This window comes from Bombina bombina, chromosome 6, assembly GCF_027579735.1.
Source record: "Bombina bombina isolate aBomBom1 chromosome 6, aBomBom1.pri, whole genome shotgun sequence".
Lineage (NCBI taxonomy): Eukaryota > Metazoa > Chordata > Amphibia > Anura > Bombinatoridae > Bombina > Bombina bombina.
The window spans coordinates 350,128,655-350,144,648 of record NC_069504.1 but is presented as its reverse complement, the minus strand read 5'-3'; the positions used below and the strand labels follow the sequence as shown (position 1 = coordinate 350,144,648).

The 15,994-nt window shown below is 41.6% G+C and overlaps 1 protein-coding gene across 4 annotated transcripts in view; it reads right to left on the bottom strand.

Annotated features, from left to right (window-relative positions):
• The window catches only part of APAF1 (apoptotic peptidase activating factor 1), a 435,848-nt gene that overhangs the window by 131,539 nt on the left and 288,315 nt on the right, over positions 1–15,994 (bottom strand). For all 4 annotated transcript variants that reach the window (XM_053717008.1, XM_053717007.1, XM_053717010.1 and 1 more), the window contains one exon: positions 1,158–1,283. In XM_053717008.1, the coding sequence (XP_053572983.1) occupies positions 1,158–1,283 (126 nt within the window). The remainder of the gene's footprint in view (positions 1–1,157; positions 1,284–15,994) is intronic.

Here is a 15,994-nt window from a genome sequence, read left to right as displayed (position 1 = left end):
ATTACTTAAAACTCCCATCCTATGTCGAAGAGTACTACCCACCATAAGAGACAAAACAAACTTCTGACACTTCTCTGCCAACCTCCTGGGACGAAAAGCAAAGAAGGCCTGTGGGATGAGGGAAGTGGGAGGAGTATTTATGCCTTTGGCTGGGGTGTCTTTGCCTCCTCTTGGTGGCCATAATCTTATTTCCCCAAAGTAATGAATGCAGTTGTGGACTCTTTCCATTTAGGAAGAGAAAGGAAATTTGCTGCTTATGAATTTAAGTGATTTTAAGCAATTGAAGCTTTATAGTTGGGATAAAATTACTGTCCAGCTCATGTGTTAGTTGGTAGTTTGAATCTACTTTAAAATAAATAATAAAATGCTCTGTCATAAATGATTAAAGAAAATGCTTAAAAGAACATTAAAGGGACATGAAATCCAAACATTTTCTTTCATGATTTAGATAGAACGTACAATTTTAAACAACTTTCCAGTTTACTTCTATTATTGAATTTCCTTCATTCTCAAGGTATCATTTGCTGAAGGAGCAGCAATGCACTACTGGTTTCTAACTGAACACATGGGTGAGCCAATGACAATCGGTATATACAAGCAGCCACCAATCAGCAGCTAGAGCCTAGGTTCTTTACTGCTTCTGAGCTTACCTAGATAAACCTTTCAGCAAAGGATAACAAGAGACAATCACAAATGTATAATTAGGACTTTACTGTCCCTTTAAACAACTCTTGTTGTGTAAAAATTGTGCTTTGCCCCAATCTCCCAACAGAGTCCAAAAAGCAAAATCTGTAACCTGGGTTTTGCTGCAAATTGACTATACAAGCTATTTGATTTTCGGCAGCTGCAGGTTACAGAATTTGCTTTTTGGCCTTTTTAGAGAGCGTGGGACAAGTACAACAATGTCTGCACAAAGGCTAGAGATGTATGCTCCTCTGTACCTAATGCCGAGATGTGCGTGCTAACTCAAAAAAAGATACGCTATTGGGCACGATTTGTATCCTACAAATTTAGCAAATTAGCGAATATTGGTTAAAAGTAAAAAATTGTTTTTTTTAATTTAAATATGAAATATGGATTTTAGAACCAACGTTTACGTTCATTTAAAGCATCAGAAATTCTTTGACCTGAATACAAGTTACAACTTTCAACATTACCTTAACATCTCCAGTCTTATCGCCAACAGCTGCTAAACGTTGATCAGCACTGAGACAGCAGCTTGTTATACAAGATTCCTGTGCACTACTCTGACACACAACATCGCCAGACTTCCCGTTAATTAACTGTAAAAAAACAAATTATTATTATATCAAGTAATTACAACAAATACAAAGACCATGATGGTAAACAGATCGCAATACTTAATGATGAGGAACATTCTCCTTAATAATTTATGACTGAACATCTTAATTATGAGTTATTCACAGCTAATGATTGCTGTATTTTACTTAAAAAGATTCTGACATAAAAAAAAAACAATTAGTTCTTTCTATGTAAAGCTTGAAAGGAAAAAAATGATCTTTTACCACTTCATATGGGGAAAATGAATAAATATCAGACATACTGCTATAAAAGTGAATGCATTTTTAATTATAATTTAAGCCACAGGATCATTTTCAGATATTTATAGAAAATTACCATTTACAGAAACAGGGTTTTGTCCTACAGCAGTGCAGCAACACAATATCACAAGCAAGCTTTACAGATGGTACAAAAGTAGGATGTGATTTAAAGGGAATTTTGTCAGAAAACAAAATGTGATATTTAAAAAAAAATAACAAACAATTTTTTTTACATATATGAATAAAAAAATTTTTTTTTTACTAAAGTTGTTAACAAGAAACCAAAAGAAAAGTTCACTTTCAGTTTTATGAGCTGCTTAATACTGCTCCTTCCCCTCACTATTCTTCTTCACGCCCAAGTGTGTGCTGAGCCACCTACTCAACAGCTTGATTTACCGTAACTTGTGCTTAGGCTGTAAAAAGTACTAGCTGTGCACAGTATATTGTTTGCACAGTACAACACAAAAGGCAGCAGTGTTCTGTGTTATATTAGTTTAAATAATGTTTAGAGACAGAAAAACTGAAGCTGCAGGTTACTCACTGTCTATGATAACTTGTGCTCTAGTTGTTTTAAGCAACTTTCTAATTTATTTCCATCATCATTTTTTCTTCATTCTCATGTTATCTTTATTTGAAAAAGCAGGTATGTAAGCATATGAGCCGGCCTATTTTTGATTCAGCACCTAAGTAGCGCTTGCTTATTGGTTGCTAAATGTAGCAAACTAATCAGCAAGCTCTATACAGGTGCTGTAACAAAAATGGGACGGCTTCTAACCTTACATTCCTGCTTTTTCAAATAAAGATAGCAAGAGAACGAAGACAAATTGATAATAGGAGTAAATTAGAAAATTGTTCACAAAAGCTATTTTAATTTATTATGGGCCATATTACGAGTGGAGCAGTATTTATTGCTCCCGCTCGCACACTAACTCTGATAGAAGTAAGCATTTTGCGCAAGTCAGGTAGCGCTTGTATTACAAGTTGAAAGTAAAAAGTTTTTGCTTCAACGCTAACCTGATGCTTGCAAAAAGCTGGAGTGAGAATATCTCAACCGCGTTAAAGTATTCCCCCATAGAAGTCAATGGAGCAAAAAAAAGTGGGGAAAATAAACCTTACAAGCGCAAAACCCAATCGCATATTCTCAAGTGCGCTAATCTGACATGAAAATATGAATATTTCACATTCCAATGTTCTTTATATAGGAGAATATATTCTATTTATTTATATAGTTCTACAAATATCTGATGGTATTTTGGTACAATATATATCTATACCTATGTATCTATATAATTATATATATATATATGTATAGATATATACAGATATATATAGGAAAAATACTTAGAACATATGTGCAGAACATTGGAATGTAAAATATTAAAAGGGACAGTTAACACCAGAATTTTTGTTGTTTAAAAAGAAAGATAATCTCTTTATTACCCATTCCCCAGTTTTGCATAACCAACACAGTTATAATAATACACTTTTTACCTCTGTAATTATCTAAGATTCTGCTGACTGCCCCCTTATTTCAGTTCTTTTGACAGACATGCAGTTTAGCCAATCAGTGCTCACTCCTAGGTCACTTTACGTGCATGAGCTCAATGTTATCTATATGAAACATGTGAACTAATGCTCTCTAGTGGTCAAAATGTATTCAGATTAGAGGCAGTCTTCAAGGTCTAAGAAATTAGCATATGAACCTCCTAGGTTTAGCTTTCAACTAAGAATACCAAGAGAACAAAGCAAAATTGGTGATAAAAGTAAATTGGGAAGTTGTTTAAAATTCCATGCCCTATTTAAATCATGAAAGTATTTTTTGGACTTGACTGTCCCTTTAACACTAAATACACAGTATAACACTTTATTAAATATTGCATAAAACAGAATTTATGTTTACCTGATAAATTTCTTTCTCCAACGGTGTGTCCGGTCCACGGCGTCATCCTTACTTGTGGGATATTCTCCTCCCCAACAGGAAATGGCAAAGAGCCCAGCAAAGCTGGTCACATGATCCCTCCTAGGCTCCGCCTACCCCAGTCATTCGACCGACGTTAAGGAGGAATAATAGCATAGGAGAAACCATATGGTACCGTGGTGACTGTAGTTAAAGAAAATAAATTATCAGACCTGATTAAAAAACCAGGGCGGGCCGTGGACCGGACACACCGTTGGAGAAAGAAATTTATCAGGTAAACATAAATTCTGTTTTCTCCAACATAGGTGTGTCCGGTCCACGGCGTCATCCTTACTTGTGGGAACCAATACCAAAGCTTTAGGACACGGATGAAGGGAGGGAGCAAATCAGGTCACCTAAATGGAAGGCACCACGGCTTGCAAAACCTTTCTCCCAAAAATAGCCTCAGAAGAAGCAAAAGTATCAAACTTGTAAAATTTGGTAAAAGTGTGCAGTGAAGACCAAGTCGCTGCCCTACATATCTGATCAACAGAAGCCTCGTTCTTGAAGGCCCATGTGGAAGCCACAGCCCTAGTGGAATGAGCCGTGATTCTTTCAGGAGGCTGCCGTCCGGCAGTCTCGTAAGTCAATCTGATGATGCTTTTAATCCAAAAGGAGAGAGAGGTAGAAGTTGCTTTTTGACCTCTCCTTTTACCTGAATAAACAACAAACAGGGAAGATGTTTGTCTAAAATCCTTTGTAGCATCTAAATAGAATTTTAGAGCGCGAACAACATCCAAATTGTGCAACAAGCGTTCCTTCTTTGAAACTGGTTTCGGACACAGAGAAGGTACGATAATCTCCTGGTTAATGTTTTTGTTAGAAACAACTTTTGGAAGAAAACCAGGTTTAGTACGTAAAACCACCTTATCTGCATGGAACACCAGATAAGGAGGAGAACACTGCAGAGCAGATAATTCTGAAACTCTTCTAGCAGAAGAAATTGCAACTAAAAACAAAACTTTCCAAGATAATAACTTAATATCAACGGAATGTAAGGGTTCAAACGGAACCCCCTGAAGAACTGAAAGAACTAGATTGAGACTCCAAGGAGGAGTCAAAGGTTTGTAAACAGGCTTGATTCTAACCAGAGCCTGAACAAAGGCTTGAACATCTGGCACAGCTGCCAGTTTTTTGTGAAGTAACACCGACAAGGCAGAAATCTGTCCCTTCAGGGAACTTGCCGATAATCCTTTTTCCAATCCTTCTTGAAGGAAGGATAGAATCCTAGGAATCTTAACCTTGTCCCAAGGGAATCCTTTAGATTCACACCAACAGATATATTTTTTCCAAATTTTGTGGTAAATCTTTCTAGTTACAGGCTTTCTGGCCTGAACAAGAGTATCGATAACAGAATCTGAGAAACCTCGCTTCGATAAAATCAAGCGTTCAATCTCCAAGCAGTCAGCTGGAGTGAAACCAGATTCGGATGTTCGAACGGACCCTGAACAAGAAGGTCTCGTCTCAAAGGTAGCTTCCAAGGTGGAGCCGATGACATATTCACCAGATCTGCATACCAAGTCCTGCGTGGCCACGCAGGAGCTATCAAGATCACCGACGCCCTCTCCTGATTGATCCTGGCTACCAGCCTGGGGATGAGAGGAAACGGCGGGAACACATAAGCTAGTTTGAAGGTCCAAGGTGCTACTAGTGCATCCACTAGAGCCGCCTTGGGATCCCTGGATCTGGACCCGTAGCAAGGAACTTTGAAGTTCTGACGAGAGGCCATCAGATCCATGTCTGGAATGCCCCAAAGTTGAGTGACTTGGGCAAAGATTTCCGGATGGAGTTCCCACTCCCCCGGATGCAATGTCTGACGACTCAGAAAATCCGCTTCCCAATTTTCCACTCCCGGGATGTGGATAGCAGACAGGTGGCAGGAGTGAGACTCCGCCCATAGAATAATCTTGGTCACTTCTTCCATCGCTAGGGAACTCCTTGTTCCCCCCTGCTGGTTGATGTACGCAACAGTCGTCATGTTGTCTGATTGAAACCGTATGAACTTGGTCCCCGCTAGCTGAGGCCAAGCCTTGAGAGCCTTGAATATCGCTCTCAGTTCCAGAATATTTATCGGTAGAAGAGATTCTTCCCGAGACCAAAGACCCTGAGCTTTCAGGGATCCCCAGACCGCGCCCCAGCCCATCAGACTGGCGTCGGTCGTGACAATGACCCACTCTGGTCTGTGGAATGTCATCCCTCGTGACAGGTTGTCCAGGGACAGCCACCAACGGAGTGAGTCTCTGGTCCCCTGATTTACTTGTATCTTTGGAGACAAGTCTGTATAGTCCCCATTCCACTGACTGAGCATGCACAGTTGTAATGGTCTTAGATGAATGCGCGCAAAAGGAACTATGTCCATTGTCGCTACCATCAACCCGATCACTTCCATGCACTGAGCTACGGAAGGAAGAGGAACGGAATGAAGTATTCGACAAGAGTCCAGAAGCTTTGTCTTTCTGGCCTCTGTTAGAAAAATCCTCATTTCTGAGGAGTCTATAATTGTTCCCAAGAAGGGAACCCTTGTTGACGGGGATAGAGAACTCTTTTCCACGTTCACTTTCCAGCCGTGCGATCTGAGAAAGGCCAGGACGATGTCCGTGTGAGCCTTTGCTCGAGGGAGGGACGACGCTTGAATCAGAATGTCGTCCAGGTAAGGTACAACTGCAATGCCCCTTGGTCTTAGCACAGCTAGAAGGGACCCTAGTACCTTTGTGAAAATCCTTGGAGCAGTGGCTAATCCGAAAGGAAGCGCCACGAACTGGTAATGTTTGTCCAGGAATGCAAACCTTAGGAACCGATGATGTTCCTTGTGGATAGGAATATGTAGATACGCATCCTTTAAATCCACCGTGGTCATGAATTGACCTTCCTGGATGGAAGGAAGGATAGTTCGAATGGTTTCCATCTTGAAAGATGGGACCTTGAGAAATTTGTTTAAGATCTTGAGATCTAGGATTGGTCTGAACGTTCCCTCTTTTTTGGGAACTATGAACAGATTGGAGTAGAACCCCATCCCTTGTTCTCTCAATGGAACAGGATGAATCACTCCCATTTTTAACAGGTCTTCTACACAATGTAAGAACGCCTGTCTTTTTATGTGGTCTGAAGACAACTGAGACCTGTGGAACCTTCCCCTTGGGGGAAGTCCCTTGAATTCCAGAAGATAACCCTGGGAGACTATTTCTAGCGCCCAAGGATCCAGAACATCTCTTGCCCAAGCCTGAGCGAAGAGAGAGAGTCTGCCCCCCACCAGATCCGGTCCCGGATCGGGGGCCGATATTTCATGCTGTCTTGGTAGCAGTGGCAGGTTTCTTTGCCTGCTTTCCCTTGTTCCAGCCTTGCATTGGTCTCCAAGCTGGCTTGGCCTGAGAAGTATTACCCTCTTGCTTAGAGGACGTAGCACCTTGGGCTGGTCCGTTTTTACGAAAGGGACGAAAATTAGGTCTATTTTTTGCCTTGAAAGGCCGATCCTGAGGAAGGGCATGGCCCTTACCCCCAGTGATATCAGAGATAATCTCTTTCAAGTCAGGACCAAACAGCGTTTTCCCCTTGAAAGGAATGTTTAGTAGCTTGTTCTTGGAAGACGCATCAGCCGACCAAGATTTCAACCAAAGCGCTCTGCGCGCCACAATAGCAAACCCAGAATTCTTAGCCGCTAACTTAGCCAATTGCAAAGAGGCGTCTAGAGTGAAAGAATTAGCCAATTTGAGAGCATTGACTCTGTCCATAATCTCCTCATAAGGAGGAGAGTCACTATCGAGCACCTTAATCAGTTCATCAAACCAGAAATATGCGGCTGTAGTGACAGGGACAATGCATGAAATGGGTTGTAGAAGGTAACCCTGCTGAACAAACATCTTTTTAAGCAAACCTTCTAATTTTTTATCCATAGGATCTTTGAAAGCACAACTATCCTCTATGGGAATAGTGGTGCGTTTGTTTAAAGTAGAAACCGCTCCCTCGACCTTGGGGACTGACTGCCATAAGTCCTTTCTGGGGTCGACCATAGGAAACAATTTTTTAAATATGGGGGGAGGGACGAAAGGAATACCGGGCCTTTCCCATTCTTTATTAACAATGTCCGCCATCCGCTTGGGTATAGGAAAAGCTTCTGGGAGCCCCGGCACCTCTAGGAACTTGTCCATTTTACATAGTTTCTCTGGGATGACCAAATTTTCACAATCATCCAGAGTGGATAATACCTCCTTAAGCAAAATGCGGAGATGTTCCAATTTAAATTTAAAAGTAATCACATCAGATTCAGCCTGCTGAGAAATGTTACCTAAATCAGTAATTTCTCCCTCAGACAAAACCTCCCTGGCTCCCTCAGATTGGGTTAGGGGCCCTTCAGAGATATTAATATCAGCGTCGTCATGCTCTTCAGTAACTAAAACAGAGCATCCACGCTTACGCTGACAAGGGTTCATTTTGGCTAAAATGTTTTTGACAGAATTATCCATTACAGCCGTTAATTGTTGCATAGTAAGGAGTATTGGCGCGCTAGATGTACTAGGGGCCTCCTGAGTGGGCAAGACTCGTGTAGACGAAGGAGGGAATGATGCAGTACCATGCTTACTCCCCTCACTTGAGGAATCATCTTGGGCATCATTGTCATTATCACATAAATCACATTTATTTAAATGAATAGGAATTCTGGCTTCCCCACATTCAGAACTCTAAGCCATCTCCGTGGAGATGTTGCCTGTACAACGGCAAAGAGAATGACTGGGGTAGGCGGAGCCTAGGAGGGATCATGTGACCAGCTTTGCTGGGCTCTTTGCCATTTCCTGTTGGGGAGGAGAATATCCCACAAGTAAGGATGACGCCGTGGACCGGACACACCTATGTTGGAGAAATATGCTTTTTCGTGTTTTCATCTACTTGACTACCAAGGGCTCCAATATACATATATCTGTAAATACATATATGCAAATATAAATACACACACACATATATATATATATATATATATATATATATATATATATACATACACACACACACACACACACACACATACATACATACACATACATATACAGCCCTTAGCCTGCCTTTTTTTTCTAACACTAGAAACCTCATATCTTTGAGCCCTTATAAAAAAATTTGTGCAATCATTTTTTAAAATAATTTTTATTAGTGTTATTATGAGTGTAACTGTACCTTCTTGTTGGGCAAAACAGTTAACCAGGGCGTTGAGGTTGCGCTATCACGTGTTAAATTCAATTGCACTCAAGCGATAGTGTTTACTTTTGAATTTGTAATACGAGCATTACCTGTGACGTGCGCAAACAGGCGCAATAAACCTGATATTTTTGTGCGTAACTGTTAGCACACCACTCAATCTGGCCTTAAGTCATTTGAAGTAATAGCTTTTGCTTGTTGAAGCTACCACCTACATTAGAAATTTCAGTACTGAGGTATGGGTTATAGAAATGCTATGTAAACAAGAGGTAGCAGCAGAAATCACCCCAGCTGGGGTGGAAGAAAAAGAGCCCAGCACATTTGAAAGGGTGTTCCTAATTTAGATTTGAAAACAATGAACTCTTATTAGCTGCTTGCATGAGTGCATTGTCCTGACTCACTCACTAATGCTTTGTGCTATCTGTCCTTTCCAAGGACCAAAATAGAGAGCTACCAAAATAGAGAGCAAGTTGCCAGAGAGGCAACAAGTGATTGAGAAGTGTCTTCAGTAATAGAAAAAGCAGAACATGCACAGCTAACCTTTATGACTAACAAAATCAAAAGTTATTGCATATAGTTGGGATCTAAAGAGCTTTCCTAGGAACCAAGAGAAAAATGAGTCTCAGTATTATAAAAAGATAATGTAGCTTTTACAAAAAAAAAAATCAAGAGTGAACATCTGTAAAATAATGCTCTGAAGTAAGAGAAGACAATGTAAGTGTGGCTAATGCGTCTGAATAGAAGCTCCAAAAAACAAATACAGTATCTCACAAAAGTGAGTACACCCCTCACATTTTTGTAAATATTTTATTATATCTTTTCATGTGACAACACTGAAGAAATTACACTTTGCTACAATGTAAAGTAGTGAGTGTACAGCCTGTATAACAGTGTAAATTTGCTGTCCCCTCAAAATAACAAAACACAGCCATTAATGTCTAAACCGTTGGCAACAAAAGTGAGTACACCCTTAAGTGGAAATGTCCAAATTGGGCCCAATTAGCCATTTTCCCTCCCCGGTGTCATGTGACTCGTTAGTGTTACAAGGTCTCAGGTGTAAATGGGGAGCAGATGTGTTAAATTTGGTGTTATCGCTCTCACACTCCCATACTGGTCACTGGAAGTTCAATATGGCACCTCATGGCAAAGAACTGAGAATCTGAAAAAAAGAATTGCGGCTCTACATAAAGATGGCCTAGTCTATAAGAAGATTGCCAAGAACCTGAAACTGAGCTGCAGCACAGTGGGCAAGACCATACAGTGGTTTCACAGGACAGGTTCCACTCAGAACAGGCCTCGCCATGACCGACCGAAGAAGTTGAGTGCACATGTTCAGCGTCATATCCAGAGGTTGTCTTTGGGAAATAGACATATGAGTGCTGCCAGCTTTGCTGCAGCTGTTGAAGGGGTGGGGGGGTCAGCCTGTCAGTGCTCAGACCATATGCCCCACACTGCATCAAATTGGTCTGCATGGCTGTCGTCCCAGAAGGAAGCCTCTTCTAAAGATGATACACAAGAAAGCCCGCAAACAGTTTTCTGAAGACAAGCAGACTAAGGACATGGATTACTGTAACCATGTCCTGTGGTCCGATGAGACCAAGATAAACTTATTTGGTTCAGATGGTGTCAAGCGTGTGTGGCGGCAACCAGGTGAGGAGTACAAAGTGTGTCTTTCCTACAGTCAAGCATGGTGGTGGGAGTGTCATGGTCTGGGCCTGCATGAGTGCTGCCGGAACTGGGGAGCTACAGTTCATTGAGGGAACCATGAATGCCAACATGTACTGTGACATCCTGACGCAAAGCATGGTCCCCTCCCTTTGGAGACTGGGCCACAGGACAGTAATCCAACATAATAATGACCTGAAACACACCTCCAAGACGATTACTGCCTTGCTAAAGAAGCTGAGAATAACGGTGATGGACTGGCCAAGCATGTCTCCAGACCTAAACCCTATTGAGCATCTGTGGGGCATCCTTAAACAGAAGGTGGGGGAGCGCAAGGTCTCTAACATCCACCAGCTCTGTGATGTCATCATGGAGGAGTGGAAAAGTACTCCAGGAGCAACCAGTGAAGCTCTGCCCTAGAGGGTTAAGGCAATGCTGGAAAATAATGGTGGCCACCCAAATTATTGACACTTTGGGCCCAATTTGGACATTTCCACTTAGGGGTGTACTCACTTTTGTTGCCAACGGTTTAGACATTAATGGCTGCAGGACCGTCTTTAACACAGGGCAAAAGGGGCAGCTGCCCAGGGCCCAGTCTTTGTTGTGGGGCCCAAGAGTCCTAAAAAAAAAAAAAAAAAAAAAAAAAAAAAAATTTTTTTTTTTTTTGGTACATGCCAGTCTGCTGATGTCAGTCCTAATACTGTCACAGTCAAAAGTTCTCTGCTTATATTTGTGAGAAACTGTGCCAGACCGTGTTGGGATCATGTGACATGCCAAGCTAGTGCCATGTGCTGTTTTAGGTGTGCACTGTGCAGCACTGAATGCTAAGCCCTAACTTGGCATCCAACCAATCATACTGTATAAGAAAATGTCCTACTGGGGTTACCACTGTTACCAGGTCACTGCTCTGGTGGTGGGGATTATTCAGGGTAGGGCTGACTGAAGGCACATGCAGCAGAAAGCTGGAGCAGCAGGCACGTGAGGATTTGAACATCTGTGCAGCTGCAGACACTGCTCTCTTCCGTCTTGAGGAACACATACATTGTATTTTTAATATTGGATTATATAGAGTGTGTACATAAATTTGTGTGTGCTATGTAATGTGTGTTTGTGTGTACATGTATATGTGTATGCTCTGGAGAGTGTGTGTTTGTGTGTACATGTATATGTGTATGCTCTGGAGAGTGTGTGTGTACATGTATATGTGTATGCTCTGGAGAGTGTGTGTGTACATGTATATGTGTATGCTCTGGAGAGTGTGTGTTTGTGTGTACATGTGTATGTGTATGCTTTGGAGAGTGTGTGTGTGTGTACATGTGTATGTGTATGTTCTGGAGTGTGTGTTTGTGTGTACATGTGTATGTGTATGCTCTGGAGAGTGTGTGTGTATATGGGTTAGGCGAGTTTGGTATGTTAGACATTCCCTTGGTATTCATGAAAGTGGTAATTTTGCTGTACAGTGGCTGTCTAAACAATAAATATGTAGTGAATATCCCAAAACTGGTGAGAAGCTTTTAGGGGGGCCCAAAATAAATTCTTGCACCGGGGCCCTGTGGACATTAGGTCCGACACTGATTTTTACTATGCAATGCCGTGCATTGCATTAAATATTTATGTACTTAAAAAAATATATAAATAAATTAAAAACCAACATTTAATTAATTAATTAATTAGTAAATTTTTTAAATTAATCCACAGTGAAGGAATTTATATATTTATTTAGTTATTAGTACTGTTCAGGTCCAGTTGTTTTTTGGGATGTTGGGGTGGAGAGCGAAATTGCATCGGCGGGGGGGGGGGGGGCCCAAGGAAATGTTTGCCCAGGGCCCAGTCAGTATTAAAGACGGCCCTGAATGGCTGTGTGTTGAGTTATTTTGAGGGGACAGCAAATTTACACTGTTATACATGCTGTACACTCACTACTTTACATTGTAGCAAAGTGTCATTTCTTAAGTGTTGTCACATGAAAAGATATAATAAAATATTTACAAAAATGTGAGGGGTGTACTCACTTTTGTGAGATACTGTAAATATAAAAACAAAATTTATGCTTACCAGATAAATTCCTTTCTTTCCTGGCAGGGAGAGTCCACAACTTCATTCCTTACTGTTGGGAAATAAAACACCTGGCCCATCAGGAGGAGGCAATGACACCCCAGCCAAAGGCTTAAATATCCCTCCCACTTCCCCTATTCCCCCCAGTCATTCAGCCAAGGGAACGATGAAAAGTAGGAGAAACACCAGCGTATAAAGGTGCCAGAAGAAAAACAAAAAGAGGGCCACCCAAACAAAGAATAAATGACGGGGTCGTGAACTCTCCCTGCCAGGAAAGAAAGGAATTTATCTGGTAAACATAAATTTTGTTTTCTTTCCATAAGGCATGGAGAGTCCACGACTTAATTCCTTACTGTTGGGAAAACAATACCCAAGCTTCAGAGGACACTGAAGGAGTAACTGGAGGGAACAAAAAAGAAGTGGACCCTAATCTGAGGGCACCACAGCCTGCAAAACCTTTCTCCCAAAAGCTTCTTCAGTTGAAGCAAACACATCAAACTTGTAAAATTTAGAAAAAGTATGTAATGCGGACCAGGTAGCCACCTTACAAATCTGATCCATTGAGGCTTTGTTCTTAAAAGCCCAGGAAGAAGCAACTGCTCTAGTGGAATGAGCCGTAATCGTCTCAGGAGGCTGTTGTCCCGCTGTCTCATAAGCTAGGCGGATGACACTTCTCAACCAGAAAGACAGGGAAGACGTAGTGGCCTTTTGACTCCTACGCTAACTCCCATAGATGACAAACAAAGATGAAGATTATCTGAACTCCTTAGTAGCCTGAAGGTAGAACTTCAAGACACGAATCACATCTAGATTGTGAAACAAACGTTCCTTCGCCGAAGGAGGATTGGGACACAAGGAAGGAACAACAATTTCTTGATTAATGTTGCAATCTGACATCACCTTAGGAAGGAAACCTAACTTAGTACGAAAAACCGCCTTATCGACATGAAAAACAAGGTAAGGGAGGTTACATTGCAAGGCAGAAATCTTGGACACTCTGCGAGCAGAGGCAATAGCCAATAGAGACAAAACCTTCCAAGAGAACAGTTTAATGTCAACATTATGCATGGGATCAAACAGAGTCTGCTGCAACACACAAAGAACAAGATTGAGACTCCATGGCAGAGCCATCTGTCTAAACACAAGTCTGATTCTAGTCAGATCCTAGGGATGGAGCCCCACAGCTCTAATTGAGAGTAAGGGACCTGAAACAATTTTTTTTTTTTTTTAAATATTTTTTATTGAGGGTAATAAAGTAAACAACATACAGGTGACTCAATGAAACATATACAAATAGAACAACTAGCAAGGATATCTCACAGTATAGTAATCAGATTGTGGAGCAACCTCTGCACCACCCTCTATTTTTGCCCCTCCATAATTGCTCAGGCCGCTTTTGGACCCTCAATTACACCTCACACTAACTGAGGGGATTAGCTAGACATAGACCCCTTTTGGGCCTAATGATATCAATGGCTTAGTTAACACAAAAACAACTATACAAGTCTGGCATAGCTGGAAAGTAGGTAACATTTGATAGGTGTCTGAGGTCAATACGTAGAATCATATTGAGCCCTTGTAGGTATTCAGTTTATGATGGGATTTGGTTAGATGTATCATACAATAATAGGAAATTAGGTAACCCCACAGAAGATATAGGACTCATACATGCTTAAATTCAAGTGCGCTTTACAAGAGACCAGGACCTCTCCCACCTCTAAAGTGGGATTTATACAATGCTAATGTGGGGCATACCCATAATTAGGTCCATCATTGAATGCTGTGATTACCCACACAGAGACAACTCTAGGGCTATATATTATACTCATGTAAGTCATCCAGACCTGTCTAGTGAGTAATGTAGAGCACATAAGAATATTCGCACTTGAACTATCTTTAAGAGGATCCAATGGGCCATCTTTACCCTACTATAGGTACAATCTATGATAAGGCTCCACGGATAGAGCAGAGACTGCTTAACTCTGCTAAAAGGGAGTATGGAGGATATCTAGTTTATCCTTAACCACACAACTGTGCGGGGGGGGGGGGGCGGATCGAGATCAAGCAATGACATTCCCTCCATTAAAGAATTGTACATTTAAATTTACTCATATCAAAATTACACTCTCACACAAAACAGGAGAATATACAGTATCTAAAGGGGATTATTATAATAGTGCTAGAGAACCTTTTTTTTTTTTGTGCATCACGTGTCGCTAGGAGTCTCAAAGTATTACACAAGGAAGATTCTAGGGGCATTGGAGCTAGCATATGGATATTCACACAAAGCGCAAGGTGACTGGGTTGCTAGCTAGATGTGGCTTAGACTAGGTAAGGGTCAAATCTCCCTAAGTGTTAGATACGTATCTCTAGTTAAAACCACAACCCACTATTCGTATCTTCCACTTAACGTGCGATAAATTATACAATAATTGCAGGTGATATACACAGTCAGCAAAGTATTGAAAAGTCCTAGCATTCATAACTGTTAACAGCAACATTAAGCCTTCAGTTCAGCTACACATAGTAAAATAGGGCTTTACTGCTCCATATTTAGTCTGTATGAGTGCTGATGTAACTCATTGCACATAAAGAAGGGGCAGCCACACATTCTGTGCATATTTAGATAGTATTCATCATACATACAGAATCATTAAATTCAACTGCAGTGTGGTGAGACTATAAACATAAGTGTACTTATTAAATAGCGTTTCATTGACAAGCTGTACAGAGCTGAGGATGCAATACAAAATCAGCTTAAGTGCTTCATAAAAACATTGCATGGCATTCAGTATCATAGCTCAAGTAGTTTGTGAGATTTAAGTCTCCAGACATCAACAATAGAATAACCTTAATGTCCTGCAAGCATAAATCCACGTCCAGTGTTTCTCTTTTTAACCCACTCCTTGCCTGTAAGTTAGTAAGAAGGCTACTCGACCAACAATCAGGTTATTTTCGGCCATTGATTGAGCTGCGAAGCCGAAGAGCAAAGAACTCGTTATGGCAGCAGCCTCTGCTCTCCTCACCAGGGGGTCGGCCGCATTCGTCCGAGCAGCAGCCAGGGCCAAGGGGTACAGTTCCTCAATACTCGTTTGCATGGGGTAAGTAAGTCTGATCTGCCTGGGTATCAAATATATGTCAGGGTGCAAATCCCCACATCTGGCGATGGGCTCACTAGGTTTCGCCTCCTCAAGCACATAAGCGGTGCCTACTAAGCTTTCTGACTGGGGAGAATACCGGGAGTGGTCAAGACTGTCTCCAAGAGTGTCACGTCCCCACTCTCCCCCGACCTCTGAACGGTAAGACACAGCGCACTCTCCCGTTGCTCAGCAGGGCCCATCTCCCCCACAGTTGCAGCCGGAGCAGGATGGTCCCGGACACCAGCAGACTGCAGTTTTAGTATGAGATGGTCGAATCTGGCCAGCATCTCAGACTCATGTTCCGCAAACATAGCTTTTACTGCACTGTAAAAATCCCCCATCCTGAAGGCCATGCAGGTCCAAGCCGCGCAGACAGCGGCCCTGTGCAATGCTGTGCAGACGTTATTTAGTCTCAGGCAGCGTTTAAGACC